The following is a 24,099-nucleotide window of genomic DNA, read 5'->3' on the forward strand; positions in this document are numbered from 1 at the left end:
AGACGAGTAGATGAGGCACTTAGGGATATGGTTTAGTGGGTGGTGGTGTTGGGTTGCTGGTTGGACTCGATGATCTTAGAGGTCTTTTCCAACCTCAATGATTCTATGATTCTATGATTTTCTTTATCACCTTGAATTTCAGAAAATCTGTGGATACTAAGCAACATCCATTCTGATGGCAGGTTTTCTAATCTTCACCCAATTTCCACAGATCAGACCTGATGAATTAACATGAGTAAAAAGGAGATTGCTTTTGAGTATCTAAAGATGTTTTTATACCTATCTTTATGTGTGTGTATCTCTCTCTCTCTCTCTCTCTCCACACACACACAAAGAGAAAAAAGTTACTAATAAACACATACCCAAAATTCAGCTGCAAGAAATTAAATGTTCATCATAAAAAAGCGACCTCTGGGGCACAGGTGAGAAGGAAACACTATTGAAAAAGCTGTTACAGGGAGGCTATCAAGTAGAGGTATTCTTTGTATTTGAAGCTCTTCCTATGGAAGTTCTCGGGCTGGACTGAAGCCTTCTAACGCCTCCCTGGATGAAGCAATTTATAAATAGCAAGAAACGTCATAATCTCTTATCATTTTGTGCTGTATTAAAAAAATAGCGCACTGATGACTGCTTAGTACATCTAGGTATTTTCTTTCCCTTTGACCTTTTATTATCTCTGTTTACCTCCTTTTCAGGAAAGAGACAACAAGAAAGGGATTCAGGCATAATTCTTACTTTTGTTCTCCCATTTGTGAATTAAAAAGGGGAAGGACAGTGTGTGGAAGCACCAGGCTCCTTTTCAAATACCAGTGTGAATCACATACTATACCAGGAAATGGGGGTCCCCCTGACATTACTCTCCTCCTGGGACTGATGTAAATCAGATTCAAATTCAAGCTTCAACCGCTGACAGCCAAGGTGGAGTGCAACAGAGGGAGGGATTTGGACAACTGGCTTAAATTTTAGTAAATGCTTTAAACTTGGTCCTTACTCAAAAGCTTTTGTGCTCTATGGATTGGACAGCTCTTCACATTTCCTGACTTCACTCACCGAATTTATGTTTTGAAAGAGTGAGAACAATGTGGTGAGGTAACAAGATTCTAGTTATCACAAATACTACTAAGTACTTGCTCTTCTTTTCTGTACCGTGACCAAATTACCTCTCTTGTGGGAAAGGGACAAAGATCATCTGGATGATTTTGATCTACTTTTAAGAAAAATGCAGACATCATTGTAAGAATGTTGTGTGGGTGAAAAGCGGTAAAAACAAAATAGAAAGGAGAAAAAAGGGCACGGGTTTGTATGTTTGTCTTAGTTCTTTCAGAGCTGATTTTCTTCAAGCATTTTGAACACCTACAAAACATTCACTTGTTCTTATTCCCAGGCTTGGACTGTTCCAGGTTAACATGGCACCTGTATTTTCACCCTCAAGAAGCAAGTCACCACCTTGTTCCCTTGAGCAAAACAAGTAGAAGCACAAACTGGAAAGTGAGGACTATGAAAAGGGCAAACCTTTCAGGAAATCAACAAGAATCTGGGCAATTAAAACAAAACGTTACAAGCAGCTACATGTATTAATCTGCCTCCAGGTCCCTTGTTAATACTTTTTCATTCTAGAATAATATCCTCGTTTTTTAGATTTTTTTTCCTGTAAAGAATACCCCCAAACCACAAAAACTGACTATTCCCAAAAGGACAGTGACTGCAAAATAGCTCTTTTCCTTTTTTAACCTCTAACATAGAAATTTTATTTCTAATTAGCAAGTTAAACAATTTTAAAGCACACATTTTTAAACCGTCAGAATCCCTTCTGTATTTCACAGTTTAATTAAGCATCCATTTGATTTTCTCTATTCCCAGTTTATGAAACTACTCAAACTGGTATCAGGTTTTTGTTAAACTGAAATTTTATCACAGATAAATTGTTTTTAAAGGATGATGAAAAATCAGGTGGACATTTATTGCCAGAACTTGTATCAGTAAGGACAAACTTGCCAAAGTCTGGACGGGGTGATTAAAGACATAAGGAACTCAAGGTCTACCAGGAATGGTGAAGAGAATACATTTTGCTTACTGTCACAATACATTTAGCACTACTGTAAAGGGGCAAAATCCCTATTTCACATGCACATGTAAGACACTTTATGGTGTGAAATTCAGAATGCTGGCACGGCAGTGAGAGACTTCAATCTCTCCAGGGAAGCAACCATCCCTCTGCACGGAGGAACGTGGCGTGCGTCCTTGCCAGGCTCCGTGCCAAATGCAGAGCATGGGCCTTTGCAACTCTGCGCTAAAAGCGACGAAGGTGGCACAGGCCCCTGGACAGTACTACTTTTGCACTTGAGCAGAAAATTGAGGAAATATCCCATGTGATTTTCATAGTGCAAAAGTTACTGTATCTGCTGAAAATTTCAAGCCATAATGGTCACACGCTGAAATATTTTTTACCTCTCCTTAGTAGTCTACCGTACACATTCACAAAGATCAGTCATGACCTATGCTAGCCATACTTTCAGTACTATTTGTATCACCCCAACCAACAAAGCACTCTGATACAGTGGACTAAAACACATCATTTCACTCTGAAACTAGAGTGTGGCAGTGTGAGAAAATCCTTTCTCTAGAGAAGGGACACAGAAGATTTCTGTCACATGTGTGTATGTGTGGGGGAACAGAAGGGAGGAAGGAATAATCTTTAGTAATAAATATGGGCCTCGTAACAGGAGATTTTTCAAGACGACTGAAATTAAAACAGTTAACAATCACAAACTTTAGTATTATAAGAAAATTGTTAGATTGAACTAACGTTACAAAATTCAGATTAAACACATTCATGTTTCATTTATGATGATATTTCTACTGCTCTTGGGGAAGAAATCTAATCCAGAAGGCAGAGATAACCCGGTACTGGGGGGATGTTCCCTGATCCCATGATTTTTTGGCACTGTTGTACAGCTAGCTCTGTACCTGTTTCCAGGCTCTCTTCATGGAATGAATTGAGGCTCTAAACACAAGGTAAAGGTGTCAGACTCCTAAAACAGTTCTAGGAGCACATCACCCAGCCAGTCTTGACATGCATCCCAATTGCTGCAATATATGAGCTTATTTTACTTCCCATTGTAGCAATTTCTTTAGTCAGTAAACACCGGTGAGTTATCAGAAAGATTTAAACACACTAGGAGGTCTTTGTCCATAGTGTTATCTAATGGACGTTTGGAGGAAAAGATGAAGGGAAAAAGAAGACAGATTGATCTGTTTGATCTGATCTGAAGAAAAAAACCACAATGACGATGTGACACTGAAATAATTCTGACCCTAAAATATACCGATCTAATCTCACTACGTGTTGGAGAGTAACCTCTTCTGAAATAAAAGGCTGTTTGCTCTCAATGGAATCAGCCATTTCTAGGTAATCCTAAACAAAAAAAAAGGGGAAAAACAACATAAAAGAAAAAGAAGTTAGTATGAAAAGCAATCTTTTACTTTTGAAAATCGGATTTGTCCCATTTAACTTTTCCAAACATTTGCAGCCTGACTCAAGCTAGTCATCTGCTATTACTCCGAAATCAATAGGAAGACACAGGTACCTACAGAGGGCAAATAATCACCCCTCTCCATCCTAGAATGGAATGAATAGCCGTATAGAGGTGTCCTCAGTGAATTCAGAGGGAGAAAATATGTATCAATTTTTAGATACCTGGAGTTAGCTAAGATAAGTATCACAGCAAAAAGTCTTGATGTCCCCTGCAATTCTAAAATTGTACGCATGAATTCTTTATTAGCCCCAACTTACAAGAAACTGTGTACTCTACATAGAGGATTCAACATTTCTATCATACATTCCCAAATTAAAAGTACTCTCTGCGCTATGGGGTACCGTGTCCACTGCCTCCTGCACCTGCCAAAGCGTTATTGCTACAAGGGATGACAACTTCATATGAATATCAGTTCTGGGTCCCACTCCCTCTGCAAGTACCCATTCTGAACACCCTTGACATAGACAGCACTCACACAGGCTGATGGGGGTTTGCGTGGGAGCTCTTCCCTGGTTCATGGCATAGCATTACATTTTTAGAGAAGGTTATACCAAAGAAAAAGTGATCATTTCAGCTCAAGCAGACCACATGCATGCTGGGAAAACACAGGTTAGGTAAAAGCCATGCAAGTTATATACCTGGTCGTGTGGTGAGTCCTCTGTCTGCAGCTGGGCGGGCATCAACTGGCTCAACTGGGCATGTGTAGAAAAGAAACAAAAAAGCAAACAAAAAATAAACAAAATCCCCCAAAATGATAAAGTCAACTGCTCTTCCATTGGGACAGTGCAGGAAAGGCATACTGCATAAACAAAGTTACCAAAGCAACAGCTATAAAAGATCTGCCTTCAGTTAATCCTGGAAATAAAAGGAAGGGATGGGCACGACTTCAAAAGGAAAGCTTCACAGCTGATGTGTCAATTTTACATCATATTCTGGTTACTGCTTAAAGTGAGAAACCATCAAGATCAAAGAATTTCTCTCTATAGAGCAAAACTATATTCATTATGTGCAACCAGTTCTCCGATCAGAATTGGCAGCAAGAACAGACATGACGAGTGAGTTCTTGCAGCCAGTCTTGATCAATGCTGACTTACAAACTCACTGAATCCTGACTCCTTTTTCCTTTCAATAGGGATTCTTTCCAGCACTAGCTATAAGGTTTGAAAAAAGTAAAGCACATTTTGAAAATACAATCAATACTTCATTCCAATATGCTCTGATTTGTAGACAGCAAATTTGTCTTCCAATTTTCGAAAGGGAAGCAAAGGAGAAACACCACTTTCTACCCAATTGTGTCATACACAGTTTTAAAACTCTTGTATTACTGTACTAAGGCTTTACCAGTTGAAACCTAAGGTTGATGGAGCTCACTGGCATTAATAGAAAACAGGATGTGCAAAACTTTTAGAGCTGTTTGAGTTATTACCTACTGCCTCAGTTAAGTCCAAACTGAACATATTGGAGAAGTTCATTAAAACATTCAGATTTCCCCCCCCCCTCTTTTTTTGTTGTTTCTCTCTTTTGCTCCAATACTGTTGCCTTGCTTATCTACCCAAGTGCCACTGTCAGAAAGAAATAAAATTCAGAAATGAAATTTTACACTGTAGCTTGGAATTCAGAATTTTTAAAATAAGGTATTCTCATTCATTTGAATTTCAGGATTCAAGTATGAACCTTCTAATCAGCAGTAAGGGAGTCACAACAACATAGGAAACCTGACAAAAGTACAGTTTTCAATCATGAACTGCTCACTGTATTCAGCATCAGAAAACCTGACAATACTGCTGACTTAAGCGAGGGGACTGCCCATCTTCCTAGGAAGTCACTTGCTTAGTGTTCCTATGGGTCTGACAAACAACCTGCCGTGCTTGTAAGTGACAGCCTATGTGGCACCCATGCCCTTTGTACACAGGAGATAACTGCAATAGCTCCTGCCTCCGGAAAAAAGCAGTAAGTCAGCTTTATAGTAGCCGCAGACTAAAAGTGCATCTGCACATCTGACTTGCTTGTGTTTCCAAAAGGGCAAAATTTTCACAGAGCTTGCTGGTCTGGTGCTGCAGAGGCAAGCCATCAAACCACTTTCCTTCACAGCAGTTCAGAGTGGCACTAGCAGACCATGTAACTGCTTTCCTTACATAGCACTATACAAAAACCAATTTCCATCCTTAACTAAAACCTACAATTTTGAGTATTTTCCTATTTAAGTCTTCTGCTAGGTTTTCCAATATTGTCGGGACCAACCCTTGGGTAGGTCAGCAGTAATTTTTCAGTGGAAAGGACTGAAGGGAAGAAACAACCAAGGATCAATGTTACCCAAACTACTCCTGCAGAACCCTCCTCCGTCGCCCTGGCTCCTGCCTCCTCCCTAGAAGGCTGAAAGGTTTTATTTCCTTCTGGCTGAGCACTCTGTAACCCTACATGACCACAGTTATGGCGAACTGAGGGAGCAGGTTGTGCGTAGCAATAAAAATGGGAGTAGGTGAAGGGAGAAAAGGATGGAGGAAGTTTCTGTTGTACAGTAGCATGGACCTGACCTCAGGGTAATGCAGTATTTGTGGCATTAGGTGAAAGTATTAATAATGAATAACTGTTCTTATCATCTATAGCTTTGGAAGCACTTTACAGGGGAAGAGGCAAACATTACCGGTACATTTCATAACTGACACAAAAGTGAAATGACCTGCTCAAGGTCACAAACCAGTTGCAGGGCAAAAACTGGAGGCAAAAGCTCAGAGCCAAGGGTCTTCCAAAGCAGATCGTGATTCCAGGTGCCTAAGCGCAGCGTGCCCCGGGCAGCACGATACAAATAAAGTCTGGTTTCTGGACAGCCCTGAGCTGCCACCTTTTGAATTTCAGTTGCATTTTAAAACCTGCTTGCTCTTGCCCCGGTATTGATGTACACACAAACAGCAGTTAACTCTGAAAAATCTTGTCCGTGGGCTCCCTCATTGCCTGCCCCACTGGACCGCACCGCCTCACAACAGTTGATATAGAGGGGAGAAGTTTAAACCTATTACAGTATTTATCAATAATCAAAACTCTAAGAGGTACTGTGTATCATTATAAAAACTGCATTCCATTTGATGCTCCAGAATCGTATTTCTCTTGAACACACTTCCACGTGCACAGAAGTACACAGAATTAAGACTGAAAATTTATTTTCCAAATAGCCTCACAAAACTAAATTGGTAGGTATCTGCTTATACTGACTACACAGGCTTCATACAGGGTACACATCCCACCTTATATCTAACGCTAATACATCTCAGAAGAGCAAGAGAGAATGTGGTTGCTTCTCTTTTCAAAAATAAAGGAAAGGTGAATCAAAAAGCTCAAAAGCTGGTACAAACCAGCAGGCGAGGAGAGCTATGGGATGCTCACCTACCAAGAACAGCGTTGAAGGGAGTAACTGGCCAAGTCATAAGGATAACACAGTACATTCACAAAAATCTCACTTTAGATAAATACTTTGTCACTAAGGCTAACTGTAACTGCACGGTAAAATACAAAGGCTAAAACACTAAACCCAGTTAGTCATTGGCAAAATGCCCAGGGACCTTGGCAATGTCAGAGCTTCACAGTTGTTGGGGTTTTGCCCCCATCTCTGAAGATGCATTTTTCATTGTTAATATACAATTTCCTGACAGTTTGGTGGTGCCTTCAGTGTCCTCAGAGAGCATTTTTTGTTAACCTAATTTGTACTGCAATACACTAGACATACGTTCAGCCATTCAAGTTGTGTAGTGTATTACCTGGTGCTTTGCATTAATTCCTGTGGACATTTACTGGGAAACTACCTCAGGGAAACAACAAGGAAGGAAATACTTTCAGAAAATACTGAGCTACGCTTGACTTTCAAGGTCTTTTTATTTTAGACTATTTTTCACTCGTTCATCAGAAAAAGCAATTTTAGTAAAATAAACTGTTTGCATAAAACCTATCCTTTTACCTAAACATGCAGTTTAGATTGGGAAAATTTCAAATGGAGTTATGAAACCTTGAGATTATATGGCAACGTACCAATCCAATACATTATTAATATCTCTAGGTGAAACCTAGGATTAGGTCATGGCCATGGAAGAAAACAGGCATGAGAACTAATGACAAATTTAAGGTATTTTTTGTAGTATTTTAACTTCATCACTTGTACACAGAATACTGGATACTTTGAAAATAAGACTTAATGGCTGCATTTCCTTCCAGTTTTTCCACAATAACACTTTGGTTTAAGCATTCCCTGAATGGTTCGTTAAAAAAAAGTCCTGTCACTGTGACTGTGCTGGAGGGGGTGGGATCCCAGGTCCTAACCCAGCCAGCTCCACGATCTGTTTAGTTGCCTCCCAGATGTCAGTGGTCCCATTAGAAATTTGTTTTGACAGTAATGCAAATTTGCAATGAGGTAAATTATTTATCTGGTGTGCCTGCTCAGGACTGAAGAAAACTATTGCTTATACAGTGCAACAGCTCTTTGCAGTGAGGAAGTCGACACTTTCATTCTACCTAGAGACCCACCTGCATATGCCGAGCTGTTAGCACTCTGGATTTGTATTCAGCAGTTTTAAAAAAAGTTGACTTCAGCTTTCAAACTAGACCAAAACAGTATCGATAACTGAACTTGTAGCTTGCTTGCCATCTGAAACTCCTCTGGTAGTCTCTGTTAAATCTGCTGGACTAACTGTTCAGCAGATTTCCCAGATACCAGGCTGTTCACATGGAACATTCTGTGGTTTTCTTGATGGTGCTGAGTAATCCCAGCCCTCACCCAAGTAAATGGGACCTGAGACGCTCAGTTCTCTGACGTTTGCTGGCATGCTCAGCATCTTCCAGCAGCAAGAGATGCTGACCGTCACTAATACTGCAATGGTTAGTTGCTCTACAGTATTTGAGGTTTCTCTAGCACGTGATTTTTGAACTTACACCTTTTTTGATCAATGGTTATTTGTTAAGAAACAGTAATGACTTGCTCAGTACTGCATAAAATACAGACACCTCCCTGCAGAAGGGGAACTTACTGTGTGAAAAACAGACTCTGTAAAAAGACCTTCAGTGACGAAGAGGAGGAAAAAAGAGAAGGAGAAAATTGTGTCAATTGTTATTTACTTCTTGCTACTTCCAAAGCATATTATAACAAGACAGACACATGTTTTTGGAAGCAATTTAGACAAAGCCTGGGATTAGACCACGGCCATGGAAGAAAACAGGCATGGGAAGTGAGGACAAATGGCACAGTTAGTCCTGGGTTTCTGGAACAAAGATATGGGAGACAAACACAAAGGAAAAAGATGAGGCTGTGAAATTCCCCTTTGATACTACGGGCAAAGGTATAGAGAGAGTATCTAAAGAGAGAAAGAAGGTGTTGTAGGCATGATCACATTAACCACATTGTGGTTTGGGTAGATGACAGAGAAGTATAATGGGAAACAAGAAGGAATTGAAGAGGTTTAAGTCGTCAAATAATTTCTATTTCTAACTGAGCAGACTTAAACACTAATAATCGTTGGCCTAACAGAACTGTCTGCTGTGCTAACTTCATGACAAATACAAACCTGATATAAAAAAAAACCCCACTAATCCCCAACAACTTAAAGGCATGAAAGTTAAAAGGTGTTCCCACAGTAAACATTAAGAAGTCCTGCAACAAACCATGCAGTGCATTAAAATACGCAGGATTCATAATTAAACACGATGTTATTCAAGGCAGGAGAGTTTTTGTTTCTTATTTGCTGTCATACATTTTAAAAGGAGAACCACACCCAATATACTTGCCTATGGGAATTCAGTGTCACATTGAAGTATGTATCTTTCATTATTAATTCTGGGCTTAGCCAGGTTTCTGAAGGAAAAAAAGGCTTGTGTGATTAAACTGTGGGTATTTCACCTGTCTACCTAATAACTTCTGAACTTGGTGACTGAAATCACTACATTTTGAAAGCTGGGAGGACAGACTTGAGAAGTAATTAATTCTCTCCCCCCCCCCAGTTTCATGAAAGCAGGCAGTGGGTATAGAAATTGATGCCCTGTATGCCTCAGCTATGGGAAAAACTGCAGCGAGAGCTGTATTGGAAAATTCCTGCAGGACAGACACCACCAGCCCGACTGTGGCCTGCTCCTGGCAGACAGCCTTGACATGTGCACTATAGCGAGCTGCAGCTGATTCCCCAGGAAATTGAAGTTTAGCCTGCCAGCCTGGTCAGCTGTTTGTACTACTCGCCAGCACCTGATGCACTCCAGCCAGCTGCTCTCAGCTGGTCAGCACATCACTTGGCTGCAAGTGCCCTCCAGGGATGTCTGGAGTCCTTGTCACCGTCTTCTGGTTCTTGCTGCTGGCCAGTCCGTTCAGTTTGCTCCAGCTCTCTCTGCTCTTTTTCTTGGTCCCTACCTGTAGCGCTGACTCCCTGGCGGTCTGATTTTAGCCCCACTCCTGACCAGCCTTCTCCTCTTCCCCTCAAATGGGGTATACTTCTGCCTCACGCGTTTGTTGACCTTCGCTCAGATCCTAGCCATGTCTTTTCTTTCACTTGACCTTAGACTTCTCTGCCTCCTGGGGATGACCCACTTTGATCACAAAACTGGTTCTGACTCCACTGATTTCACCTGGCACCAACACTAGACCTGGCAAATCCACGTCCACATCCTGTGTTTGTCTCCCAAGCACCCAGCTGCCCACAGTCACTCACACATCATGCTGGAGTGAGACTAACTGCATAAGGTGGCTTGCAAAACTCATTCTGACAGCACGTATAGCCTAAGACAGTGATTTCAAAAGACTTCTGGAGGATGTTAAAGTCTGTGCAGTTCAGCTACAAATCACAGATCCATAAAACACAAATTTGCCTGAAAAAAGACTTCTGTAGCTCCAGCCTCTGTGAATCTACTGCTGCTTTGCAGTACCGAACTTTCACTGTTGTGATTAACTTAGCACTGAGTTGAACTGATAAAGGAAAACAAACATAATAAGAGGAGAACTTGAATGACATGATTGAAGTCCGTCAGGTTTCTAATTAATTGGCTCCGGCACCTAAGTAAACTACCAATTCCAGATTATACATAAATTATTAAAGTATTATGCAGTCACTTCAATAAATTAGTCCATGAGCAACATAAAATACTCCTCAGGAAAAAAGTTTTCACTAAGCAGTTGCATTGCTGAGTATGCAGGAACATTTCTGCAGCACATTCCAGAAAACCATTGTCGGGGGGAAATGAAATCAACTCTCACGCTAGGATTGTGCTGGATCTGTAATCATGTTCATATGATTATGAATGCTCTTCCTTAACTAAAACACTCATTTCATCATGGCACAAATCTAACAGCTTATCTATCTCCCTTAGCTCATTGTCATATATTTTATAAGATTGTCACTCATCATTTGCTGGAACACCGAAATTTATTGTGTGTCTAAATTCCAAATTTTAGTCAGGATTTTCTGTTCCATCAAAGAGACACAGCTGACACAGCAGACCAGTTCTAAACTTAGATTTGAGAACCTCTATCCTGCTTACATCAGAAAGACCTAAGTTTTGAGGGAACAACATGAAGAGAGATCACAAAGCTCAACTCAGAATATTCTGTGGTTTCTCCCCCTATTGTACATACCTTCATTTTCAGTATTGGCTGGAACAGAATCAACACCAAAGGGATGCCATGGCTGAAGGTCATCTAGGCTGAACTCTCCGTCCACTGGAAGAAGCTCAACTGTGGTCTTAGTTTCTGTCAATGAAGGCATGAGGGCATCATTTCCATAGCTGATTCTGGGCTCACTGATCATATTGGCCAAAACATCATCAGAATAGTTTTGCTCTTTCTGAAGTAATTCATCTGCAAGAAATTTCAACACAGAAATTATCTGAAGGAGCTGGCATTTCTGAGGACCTATTTCCAATGATATTGAAGTATTAATTTACCGTTATGAGATTCTGTTTTCTTATGATAAAGAAAAACATAAAGGCTTGGAATAGTCAAAACTTTGTGATAAGCACTGCTGCTAAGTAAGGTATTTTTTTTTAAACATCAACCAGAATTGTTCAATACCATTTCCCACCCACATTGCCACCACATAAGAGATCACAGGTCTGTGCTTTACAAGTCCCTGGACTCTTTTCTACCAATTTTAAAAGAAGCACAAATCAATTCCCTTCAACTCAACATGTTGCCATAAGTCAACACACAAGAGGTCCACAGGAAGGAGTGTCTTTTTTATTTCCCCTTCCTCTTAAATGCTGTGAAAGCTCATCATGGCTCTTAAATCCTACCTCACCACAACAGTTACTGTATTAAATTGGGATTACTATAACACACTGAATCTGAACAAACATTTGTACTTTTAACGTATGTAACTCTGCCAAAATACTGAAGTAGTTCTTTGCTAAAAATCTTAGAGTAGTAATAGGTGTCTGTAGACAAATTATTTTACAACCAACCAGGACCTAAAGCTGTGCAATACTATCTAGGTTGTTTTTTCCTGGACTTAAGCAAGGTGAGAACAATCAAAGCACTTTTCAGCTCCATCAGGTGCATAGGACAGACTGTCCAACTCAAGCGTTAAAAGTAAGCTTGGAGTTTGTGTGTGCTTCATTATTCCAACTCCCTTCTCCCACCAAAAGTTCATTTACTCTTGTTCTTCCCCTTCACTGCCTTTTTTTTTGTAGGAGCAACACACTATTTGCAAGTACTTTGAGGGAACTTGGTGCACAAGAGCACATTAAAGTAAGCAAGCAATTGCAATGAAGAAGAAAACTGCTAATAATGTATCAATGTAATTAGTACACAGGCGTTACAGAGCTGAATAGTTCAGAATCAAAGACTGTAATGGTTATGCAAGTGCTCGCACACGTGAGCACAAACATGACAGTTGATGATACAAAAGCTTTTATTAAGACTGGCTTCTCTTTTCACTTTGTTGAGGACCCCCTGACTGTCACTGCTTCACACCCACGTCTGAAACCTGTAGTGAGTCAGGGACAGGAATCACCACTCTACTTGATAGACTCTTTATGTCACTCCATAGGGGCTCGCTTATTTCCCAGTATCATCAGTGAGAAAGTACATCTACATTTCTATGCACACCAGAGTTTTATAGCCCTCAGTAAAATCTTTTGAATGTTATTTCCCTACCAACCTTATACCGTGCCATACCACCACAGAAGTACACTGCACCCATTCAGCAGCCCTCAGTAAGGATCCCCAGCAAGTCACGAACATTAGAGCTGGCACTGCTTCAGTGCTTTTATCAGTGATAATGTAGTAGGGCTCTGCTCTGCAATACCTCTCTTAAAGACCACCTCTTAGTGAGATCGCTGATGCAACTCTCTGCCACCCCATTACTACAGCAAATTCGGAACATCAAAACTAAACAAGAAGCTGTAACCCCAGCCCTGGGGCGAATATGGGTCTTGAATCTTGTAAAATAATGTTTTAAAACAATTTTTTCTGTTTAAACAGCAATTGCTTTAGTAGACAGTAAGCCTAATGTGTATACAAAATTTAGTTCTGTGACTTAATTTGTTCTTTAGAATGACTTACTAGGACAGTACAGAAAGCCTACGTAACACTGAATTGTTTTTCCCTTCGTGTTCCTTTTATTGAAAACAGTATTATTTTATAAGATACCTAATAAATCTTCAGCATGGAAGGCAAGTCCGATTTTTGCCTCCCCACTGCACTTACACTAATCCTTTATCAAATTGAAGTGTCTCCTTGTATCAGAGGAGAGACAGGTGAAGCACCTCGATAGAATCTGAGCAGACATTGTATCACATGACAGATGCTAATTTTCATTAGCTAGGGATGAAGAGACTTCACAAAAAAGGAGCTGGATGATAGTGGCCTGAGCGAGAAGTCTGGTGTCCAAGTGCCTTGCAGGGAGCCACAGGTGATACCAGCTGAGCACATTATAATACCAAGTCATCACAAATCACAGGAAAGTGAGCATTACAGTGCCGCTGAGCATCTTAGTGCCTGCCAGCCTTTCGGACCCAGAAACCAGAAGGGTTTTGGGGTGCAGCTCCCCGTGTTCCCGCTGTCCTCCCCATCCCCAGGGGATCACGTGGGGCAGCTGTGAAGAGCTGCAGCCCACAGAGTGGCGGCAGGGAGCAGTGCTGGGGGTGCTGTGCCTCAGTCGCCTCTTTCCTCTGGGCAGTGCTGATCTTCCACAACTCCTGTCCGTTCCACACCGCCAATGTACTCTGTGTTACCTGCAGACAGCTCCTGCCCTTGGAAAGGGACAAATGGTGCACAGAGAGGAAAGAGCAGAGGGAGAAGCACCTAGCCTCGGACGGCGGAGGAGCAGCACCATGGCTGGCATGGCGCTCAGGGGGAGGCCACAGCACAGGCATGGCTGGGCCTGCCAGGCTGACAGCGAGGGGCACCCGACTCCCATCACGATACCGTGATTATATCCAAATCCCTAGAGGCTGGGAGTGATGCGTACACAAAGTCTCCCAACTGGGAGAGCATGTCGTCGCTGGCGCTTGCAGGCTCCATTGTTTCCCGTTCAGCTGTGGCGCACAGCACGGACATTAACTGACCAGCACAATAGCTCAAGTGAGGCGGACAGATACTACAAGCAACAGATTATGATCGCATCCATTTCACAAGCAAGGGAACAATGGCCAAAATGAATCAAGCCCATCTGACATGATGAATCAGACACTGAACGATAGTGAGAAACTGGAAGTTCCTGGCTTAGAAACTGCGCTGGAGTCCATCAGCCTGAGGCAGCTGTGTCTGCATTGAGTAAATTATTTGCAAACAATTGTTTCAATCTCTGAACTGCTAAAAAAGTTTGCCCTAGGATTTCCAGTTATCGACACTAGCTGGCAAAATCCAAGATCAATTTTTCAGTGTTGATTTTGTTCCGAGTATTGATGGCTAGTTGAATCATCAGTTACGCTAATGGAAAGCCATACAGCCTCGCTGTTACCCAGCATTCCCTCCCTTTTTCACAGCTGCCACCTCAATTCCCCCACCCTGCAAAAGACAATTCCCTAAATAAGCTGGGAGTACAGACACAGCTGGAGGCTAGGATGTGCATTCAAGGCTGTTTCAGGGGTTTTCTTTGTGTGGTGAATATCTTCATTATTAGGTGCTGAAAACAGAGAGATTCTAGGCTGTTCTTCAAAATTTAATCTCCCGTCAAACCAACAGGACAAAAACCCCATGGCAATCTTCCTATAATAAACTTTGTTGCTGTTGTTGCTCGGCTCATTATCTCCTTGTAGTGTTCTGCTAAGTCCTGACATCGAGAATAATAAGGAGGATGCTGAAACTTTTTGTTCCTCTGAGAGCATGTGCTCAAAAGCAACCATGGTCTTGGGAAAAACCCACACTTAGTTGGGACCTCAAACCTCCCAGCAGCTCTGCATTTGGTGTGAGGGCACACAATTGCTGCTCCTCCTTCAGGCACCCGAAGTTCCCCTTCAGCCACCCAAACCCTTTCTTTCTCAGGATGAGAGACAGGCTCACTTCTGGTACTTCAGTAAAATGCTTCTCAGACTTCTCATAATCTCAAAGTAAGTTTCACTCATTCTTGGGCTCACTGCAGGCGTTTCCCCACGGGCCATTACTACTCAACATCTAGAAAAATTGAAGTGAAATACGTTTGGGGAACTAGATAAAAGGGTAATACCACAACAACCTCCTTTCAAGACCATTCTCTTATCCCACAAAGAGACACACGGAGCCAAAAGCAAAGAAGGAGCAGAGGAAAAGAAATAAAATTTATCACAAAATCTTCTGGTGGATGCTAGATTGTTAGAAGCCATTTGTCCACAATGGCCCTAGACCACACTTCTACTTGAAAGGCTTTGCAAAGAGCACTGTACTAGCAAAGACACCATGACAAATCCCAACAGAGGTGATGGAGTCTTAGAGTGGCAAAAACCATGCTATTTTGTAACTTTATCTACTTTTTATTGGCATACAACATTGTTTCCAATGTTGGACCCTGGGGCATACTTACCCCAGCCCTTAACTGGCATAGCTATAATGACAGAAGTTTCATGTGGAACAGCTCCACTTGCTGCCCCAGAATTCCAGCAATCCATTAGTTATCTTTCAAACCACCATTTAGTTCATAGTTCATTATTTAAAATTTCCAAAAGTAATTTTAATGTGTTTGTTATGTTTTCTTTTCAAGGAGCCTATCTACCAGATGAAAAGCTCTGCCGTCACTACCACGTGCAAGACTTTTGAACTTACTTGAAAAGCAGCTTTAAAATTGGCAATTGCAATTTTGGAAGTTCTATAAAGCAATTTAAGGTCTTAAACCAGATTAGAAACAAAGTGCACCCAAAACACTCTTCTAAATACTAATTAAGACACCATCAAATGACATGCTACACTTTTGACCCAACACCAAACTTCCATTGTAAAATGACCTCTACATGACAGAATATATATTGATTCAACAAATACAGGTTTGGGAACCAGCTCAAATAATTTGGTACAAATGCAGAGTCTTATTGCCTCATATTCATCACCTTATCAGTCACCATTCAGGCTGAACTGAACATGTGTTTTTCCCAAAGTTACAGTTGCTTTTGAGCATGTGCTTTCAAAATGGCAAAATTAAAAAGTGTCAGCAACCTCCTTATTGTTCTTAATGGCAGAAATTGCAGAGTGCTTGAGTCATAGCAATTGCTTCATTTGCACATGCACACGTTATCTTATACCAGTTTGAAGGCAGTTTAAATCATGCAAATGCTGTACGTGACAATTAGGATTCACTAAGAACATTTACACAATCATTTATTACAGTGCACGTGATAAGAGGTAACATGTTTAGATGCAGCTTTCAGTCGTACGCCTACTTTATGGGCTAATTCAATATGTTATAGTTGATAATCTTCAACACGAGCATGTGCCCAAAAGAGTTGCACTGATGTAATGCAGTCAGGTTTTAACTAAGTTTGAATGTCTGCATTTTGTCAGCTGTATGAATCAAAACTCCCTCAAACTGGTAAATATGAAAACAAGACCTCCTTAAAGACTTTGCCTTGGTGAATACTTTAAAACAAAACAAACCCAAAACATTATTTACCTGTATATCTACATTTATATTAGAGCTCTTGCATAAACTAAGCATACTTGTAACCCACAGTTACGCTAGTAGCACTTCCACAAACGTCATGCAAATGAACAGATGTATTTCATATTCAGAAAGCACATATATTTCCCCCAACAAGTCACTTCTACTGAGACATGTTGTAAATAAGGGTTTATGTAGGGAACTGCAAAATACAAAGTATTAGTAGCACAAGTTTAGAGAGGTAACACTTATGGTTCAAAGGGCTTTCTGTACCTGCGATGAAGGTAAATTCTACAGAGTCCGAAAGGCAGTTAAGTCACTTGTATATCCTGTGGGTTTCATATACATAACTTACTGCATTAAGTAGGAGTTCCTCCCAGAGGAACTGGGAGAGGTGAAAGGAGAGAAATATAAAAAGGAGAAAGGAAAGAATATACCAGAAAATACCATGGGTATGTCCTCCAGCCTCTGCCCGAGTCAGAGGAAATTTCAAGCATGTGCTTAAATTTAATCCCACTGAAGTCTGTGCCTAACTACAAAGAGTTAAGCTCCACTGAATTTCAAGCATATCATTATTCTAAGGTGTTTTGCTGAATCAAGCATTATAAGATTATAATGTTACATACTACTAGGTGTCATAATTATAACATTATCAAGGTGCAAAACACAATTATGTGGTATTCAGTGTTGAACTAATTCTACACTTGTATAGTACAAGTCAAATATAATTTAGAGAGCAACTCTGATGAGAACTTTATTGAAAGTGACCTGCCTACTGGAAGGTGTGAGGGTGGCTTTGTTGCCTGCATGCTTTGAAGATGATGATAAAAGAGCGATATGCTAGATCATTACTGTGAAATACTGGAAATGAGCCCAACCTGTAATGCTCAGATCCAGACTGACAGAGAAACATGACCACCCCATCAGATTTCAGCTGCTTCTCTTCTCCTGGTTAGCCTGTGAAATTACACCACAGATCTTCTTATCTGGAAACTGTTACAGTGCAGTATGTCTCTCTCTCAGGGTTAAACTGAGAGTGAAAGAGCAAGAGCCATGGAAAACAGTATTTCATAGTTCTTACTTTCCATGCTTTAGAGACATCACCGCTAGGGCAAGAGTAAGTAGCAGCAGTAGTTTTTCAGATTTCAGAAATGTCTTACGTGTATGAAAATCTTGTTCAATAAGGTGAAAAGACTATTCCTTTTTCAAGTTCTCAGAAAATGAACATTTAATGTATTATGAAACAGCTGATGTAAGAAATTTTCCCTGTAAGTTAGTAAGAGAATAACTATCCCATAACCTTAGACAATACCCTGTTGCCTAAGAACGAAACTTTAGAAGTACACCTCTGAACTTAAGAATAGCTGCAATATTTAGAATCAACTACAAAGAACATGCTTCTAATATTTAAAAAAAAAAAAAAACACAACTTTATCACTTTCATTTCTTTCCCATTTCTTGCCACTTCTGCTCTTTTAGCATATGTCGATTTCAATGTTTCCCAAATCATATCATAAAAACAACCTAAGTCAATCTCCTCCTGTAAGCATGTACATGTAATAATGTTTCAGTTAGATTTGCCTTGCATTGACTGTTTGACTTAAATTATAAAAAAACCCAAAGGTGTTTAACTTAGATACAGAGCAATTGTCCTTCTGCAGGTAGATCATGTTATAACAGGTTTTCTGGTAGTGAACAGTGTTCAAAGCATGAGAAATTCAGGAAAACATTTATTACCACCTAATGATTAATTTCAATACAACCTAGGTGTCTTTTTCATTAGGGATGGACTTCAATGCAAATTTAGTTTTGTATATGGCTACACAATTGCAGAGAGCTTTGAGCAAAGCTCTTTTGAGCAATTTCCACACCACTTCATCAAGGAAGAACCAGAATCATCCTCTCCCATTTTTACAGCCTGCTATGAAGCTCAAGGTCTTGAAATTTTGTCTAATTTTGTAAGAAGGCTGCTATGACACCCTTTACCTTCAGTGAAAGAATATTATAATTACTACAGACCCTTAGCTACCTTACAGCTACATAAATTAGTTATTAGCTAAAATTAAATATCAATATAGGGCTATAGATGTGTGCACATTTATAATTTTTTTAATATTTAACAGCCAGTCATCTGATTGACTGCATTTCCCCTTCAGTTCAAAGCAGAGTGTTTAAGAGAGTTTGTGGGATAAAGTAAGTCCAAAACCAGAAACTTGCGTTATCTCTGAAAAGGAGTTATTAAATAGAAATTAAAGACCCTGCTCTTCCCTTTCACAACTTCAAGCCTTTTTGTCCATTTCTGTGGTCTCCTTCCCTTCCTCTCACACCCTCCTCATTCAATTTGGTTAAATTAATAATATTGTCTCAGAAAAATAAATCACCATTCACAGCCTCAAAAGCTCTGGATTAAAATGCAGAAAAATCCTACTTCCATGTTAGGGCACTCTTTTGGGTAAAAATTCTGAATGAAACACATTTTTTTGTACTAGCATGTGGAAAGTTCCTCTCCAGGTAAGACGATGGCAACCGAACATCAAGGTAGAAGATGAAATATTAAAAAATGCTTGGGAAAAAAATTGAATTGAAACTCTATACTATAATCAAGAACATACATTGTATGTCATCATCCTGATCCACATAAGGCACTGTGACAAATTCCCCAGGTTTAAATTTAACTCCACATTTAATTCCAAAGTAACATATCATTAAGTCCTTCAAACTAGGCTGAAGAGTCTAAATTAAAACAAATAAACAGCCCCCCCCAATTGTCACTGACATTTCTGCCAGATGAATCAGCATTCATTATTCCCCCTCAGTCTTGTGTGAAGTACAAAAAGCCAAGCACATTTCCATCCTAAATAAGTACATTATAAGGCTTATAAGTAAAACTGCCCTGCAAAAAAAACATTTTATGAATAACTGCTACGGAATTTTATTGTCTTATTTTCTGAAAATAGTTATTTACTTTATTTATTTATAAATTATTTATCAGTCTTATTTACTGATGAAAACTAAAAGATTTATTTGCCAACCTTGTAATACACAGTAAAACTCAAACCTGCAGTAGAACCTAAAACCCTACCTATTTCTAACACCTGAAAAAAGTCAGTTACCCATCATTTTCTAGACATACTTCTAAAGGTCAGAGTACAAAACCCACAACAATTTTTGATGTGTACTGAACTTGGAGGCAGCTTGGGAATCACTAAATAATCCATAAGAATATATAAATCTGAACACTAATTTGTCACACCTGAGTCTCTTGGTCATAAGAGAGCATTTTAGATTTGACTCACTTATAATAGTTTAAATCAGAATTCACCAAAACTGAATTGTGCAGCATCTGCTCCAGACAAAATACATATTTTGCCTATTTATTAACAGCAGTTTTAGCACTTGATAGGCCAAATGTATCCGGGGTTGTCTGAGTGTTCTAAAGAGACACGTTTATTAAATATAGCAAATACATCTAGTAAGTGGGATATGGCCTATTCTGATGGCTTTTACACCATTTTCCATGTGCATTATCTAACAGCAGGAAGCAGAAGAGCAAAAGGACTGGAACCCCGCCTAGGTAGCACTATACAGGAAAACACATTTTTCAGTTAAATTGGGCATATGAGAATCACACAGCAGGAAAAACCTGCGCTGATGAAAGATTGCTTCATTTGTAATCCCACGTGCATGGGAACTGACTGTTAGGAGATTACTGCAACATTTCCATCAATCCAGCTGTTCTGTAAAAACTCATAACCTCAGTAATTCTTTTCCCGTTTTATTCCAATAGTAAGAGCTTGCCTAGCAAGAATATGTCAGATACCCTTGGCCATAATAAGCACCTGTGAGTTTTCACTCTGCACATCTGAAGAGAAAGTTACACTTGAGTAAAGCAAAACTTAGTACATCATTTGCATTGGAGGCATATTTAGCCCTCCCCCTCAGGATACCTGCCCACAGTGATGCATTTCAGACTTCAGTGTTTGAATTCCCCTGGATAACAATTCCAGAGACTGCTCTGGAATGACGACTGACATGCTAGCTCTGTAATATATAATATATAAAGCTATAATATACAGCTTGTGCAGACAGTCTAACTGGTTCTCATTGGACGCCTGCAGTTTGCTGGCACGTAGGAATTAAGATGATTAATTTGCTGCTTTCACAATCTAACACTCCCTATTAGGAATCTGATCTTAGAGTGAATTACACAGAATGACACAACTGTGTTTCCAAACCAAGTAATTGGGAAAAGAAAATCCATCGTTCAACAGCAAGTACCAAGCGGAAGCTGTTGTTAGGGTGCTTGTGCTCCCACAATTTTGGCCTGCCTCAGTATTCATGGACGCTGACATCATTAACTTGATTTAAGATGACAGGAAGATGACATATTTATGAATTAAATTACACATATATTCACTGCATCAAGAAATTTTTCGGTAACTAAGTGTAATGACATTTCCGTAAGCCGGCAATGTTTCACCGAGCCAGTGCGTCCCAATCTGAACGGAAACTATGCATTCAGAAAGTCAAGCTCATCTGAGCTAATCTGCTCTCAGATCATATTTGCAAACTGGACAATTGCAAGAGTTTTTCAGACTTCTGTTATCCATCCAATAAAAGAATGACATCTTAAATTTGACACATGATGAACTAACTTATTAATTCCTTAAAGTATAATGGTAGAAGGTATTATCAGGGAATACAAAAGAGAAAGGCCAAGAGAAGCCATCCCGCTTCATAAAACAGTAAAATCAGGCTTTAAAACAATTTTAGTACCACCACATGCCTTATCTGTATCATCTCAAAAACGAGTGCTCCAGCTTTTCTTTTCACTTACACCAAAGGCACAATAGAGCACGAAATCAACTCAAATAGATGTTTATGAACCAATCTGTAACTATGAGGTAATCCTGACCTACAATGCTTTTTAAAATCAAACATATCCAGTATACTGATTTAAAATAATACACACACTCCTATATATTCAACATTTTCATACAACTGTAGCCCCTCTACCAGCAGAATAAATGCTCTCCAAGACAGAATTTCTCAGCCTGTTGTCTCCACGACGCCAGAAAATGACATGTGAAATGACTGGAGAGTTAGAAGAAAATCCTCATCAAATCCATGCATTTCCATGCATCCAATCAAACAAGAAAAAATAGGAGAGAATACAACCAACCATCAAACAGTTATTCAAAGTTTAGTGCATTTTTTCTTAATTCTAGGATGAAAATGCTTTGTGCACAAGGTCACCTGTAGACTCCCCCAGAGGGGTAAAGAGGGGTAGAGATTTAAAAAAAAAAAAAAAAAAAAAAAAAAGGGAAAAAAAAAAAAAAAAAGCTGTGAAGTGGACATGGTACCAGCCTCAACCTGCTGCCACTGTGAGCCCAGAGCAGTCTCTTGGTCATAAACTTCCTGTGGGACCTGCGGTGGGGATGATAACTTGCTATTTAAAGAGAAGTGTCTATGAAAAAATACTTCAGGCTAGAGTAACAGAAAGGATACCAAATAGAGACTTCAAGAAAGATCTACCAATGCAGGACAGAGTGCTCTAGCCATCAGCTCCTGAAGAAAATCAAGGCAACACCTTTAAACCTCCCCTGCTAAAGTATGAATTATTTAGAATGAAAGATTTAAATACCCACTGAAATAGCAGATGCCCAGGAAATTTAAAAAAATACTTTGTTTATAATCTACGAGTCCATAATTATTATCAGAAGTTCCTGGTTTTCAGTTTTAACTTGGATCACAAGACTATATTTCCTTAAAGGTGCAAGTGAAACAGAACAGTGTTTTTCAAACCAGAGGAAAAATATTCTCTTAATAAACTTCATTAAGACCTTTTTATTCTGATGAAATTTCTGACAAGCAGGTGGAAAACAAGATGTCCCATATCTTTCCCTGATGAAGAAGCCACCCCAATCCAAAGTCATGTGAAGCCATTTATCCTTTTCACAGTATCTGTAAGATCTGGAGGAAGCTGGCTCTTTCACTGACTAAAGTCACGTTCATAATATTTATGAGGTTAAAAGAGGACTTGTGCACACAAAAATCAGGATTTGTATCTTTTCTGAAGAATGTTCGTGCCCATGACAAGACACAATAGACCATTTAGCTACAAAAGATGGGGAGGATATAGCATGCTACTAATGAAAGCATTTGAGAACATCAATGTCAGTGAAGTGCATTTATATCTATTTCAATCATCTACTATTCTCTGCCCCATTTTCTATGACAGTTAAATAATCTGGACAGAAAATAAGAGATGCTTACAAGAGGAAATTGTTGGATCTATTTCCAGGATTTTTTCCCTTCTCTCCTAAGCTGCAGCAAAGGACATATCTCACTAGCAGACAGAGCTCAGTCTCCAACCTGGAGAAGTAATGGAGGTTCTTCAGCTCTTCCAAGCTCCCGAATGGCATACAGAATTTACAAAGCCTCAGCAACACGGAACTGTCATTCCAGCTGGCAACTACCTTTGCCTACCAAAATATAACACACTAAGGGAGGACAGTTAGTTAGTTCAACAAGAAGTGCAAACTCCTGTACCTGGAGAAGAACAACCCCATGCACCAATATATGCTGGGGGCTGACCAGCTGGAAAGCAGCGTGGCAGAAAAGAACCTGGAGGTCCTGGTGGACACCAAGTCGAACATGAGCCTTAAATGTGCCCTTGCTGTAAAGGCGGCTAATGGTATCCTGGGCTGCATTAGACAAAGCATTGCCAGGAGGTCAAGGGAGGTGATCTTTCCCCTTTACTCAGCACTGGTGAGGCCACACCTGAAGTGCTGTGTCCCAGTTCTGGGTCCCCAGTACAAGAGAGACATGGACATACTGGAGAGAGTCCAACAAAGGACCACAAAGATAATGAAGGGACTGGATTATCTCTCCTATGAGGAAAGGCTGAGAGAGCTGGGACTGTTCAGCCTGGAGAAGAGAAGGTTGGGGGGGGAATCTCATAAATGTATATAAGTACCTGAAGGGAGGGTGCAAAGAGGATGGAGCCAGGCTCTTTTCAGCATTGCCCAGTGACAGGACAAGAGGCAATGGGCACAAACGGAAACACAGGAGGTGCCCTCTGAACATCAGGAAACACTCTTTTACTGTGAGGGTGACTGAACACTGGTACAGGTTGCCCATAGAGGCTGAGGAGTCTCCATCCTTGGAGATACTCAAAAGCCATCTGGACACATCCTGGGCAACTGGCCCTGGGTGTCCCTGCTTAAGCAGGGGGGCTTGGACCAGATGACCTCCAGAGGTCCCTTCCAACCTCAGTTGTTCTGTGATTCTGTGACATCGGTTGATTCCCCACATAAACAGAATACATCACCTTGCTCCAACAAATAGCTCAATGGTAACTTATTGAGCAATTTATGGCATTTAAATCATTATAAAAACATTTTATAGAGGCAACAAAGTGGTAAAACTGCTGGCTTAGTAAAGACCATAAGCTTGTGACGATTAAAAAAAAACACCTGACCCCCCTCCCCCCGTGTGTGTGTGTCTATCTATCTATCTATAAAAACTAGCCA

The 24,099-nt window shown here is 40.2% G+C and overlaps 1 protein-coding gene across 2 annotated transcripts in view; it reads right to left on the bottom strand.

Moving 5' to 3' along the window:
* The window catches only part of APP (amyloid beta precursor protein), a 194,194-nt gene that overhangs the window by 20,753 nt on the left and 149,342 nt on the right, over positions 1 to 24,099 (bottom strand). For both annotated transcript variants that reach the window (XM_019473070.1, XM_009282925.2), the window contains 2 exons: positions 11,134 to 11,355; positions 4,175 to 4,228 (listed from right to left, as the gene is read on the bottom strand). In XM_019473070.1, coding sequence (XP_019328615.1) covers positions 4,175 to 4,228; positions 11,134 to 11,355 — 276 coding nt within the window. The remainder of the gene's footprint in view (positions 1 to 4,174; positions 4,229 to 11,133; positions 11,356 to 24,099) is intronic.

This window comes from Aptenodytes forsteri, unplaced genomic scaffold, assembly GCF_000699145.1.
Source record: "Aptenodytes forsteri isolate BGI_AS27 unplaced genomic scaffold, ASM69914v1 Scaffold2, whole genome shotgun sequence".
Taxonomy (NCBI): domain Eukaryota; kingdom Metazoa; phylum Chordata; class Aves; order Sphenisciformes; family Spheniscidae; genus Aptenodytes; species Aptenodytes forsteri.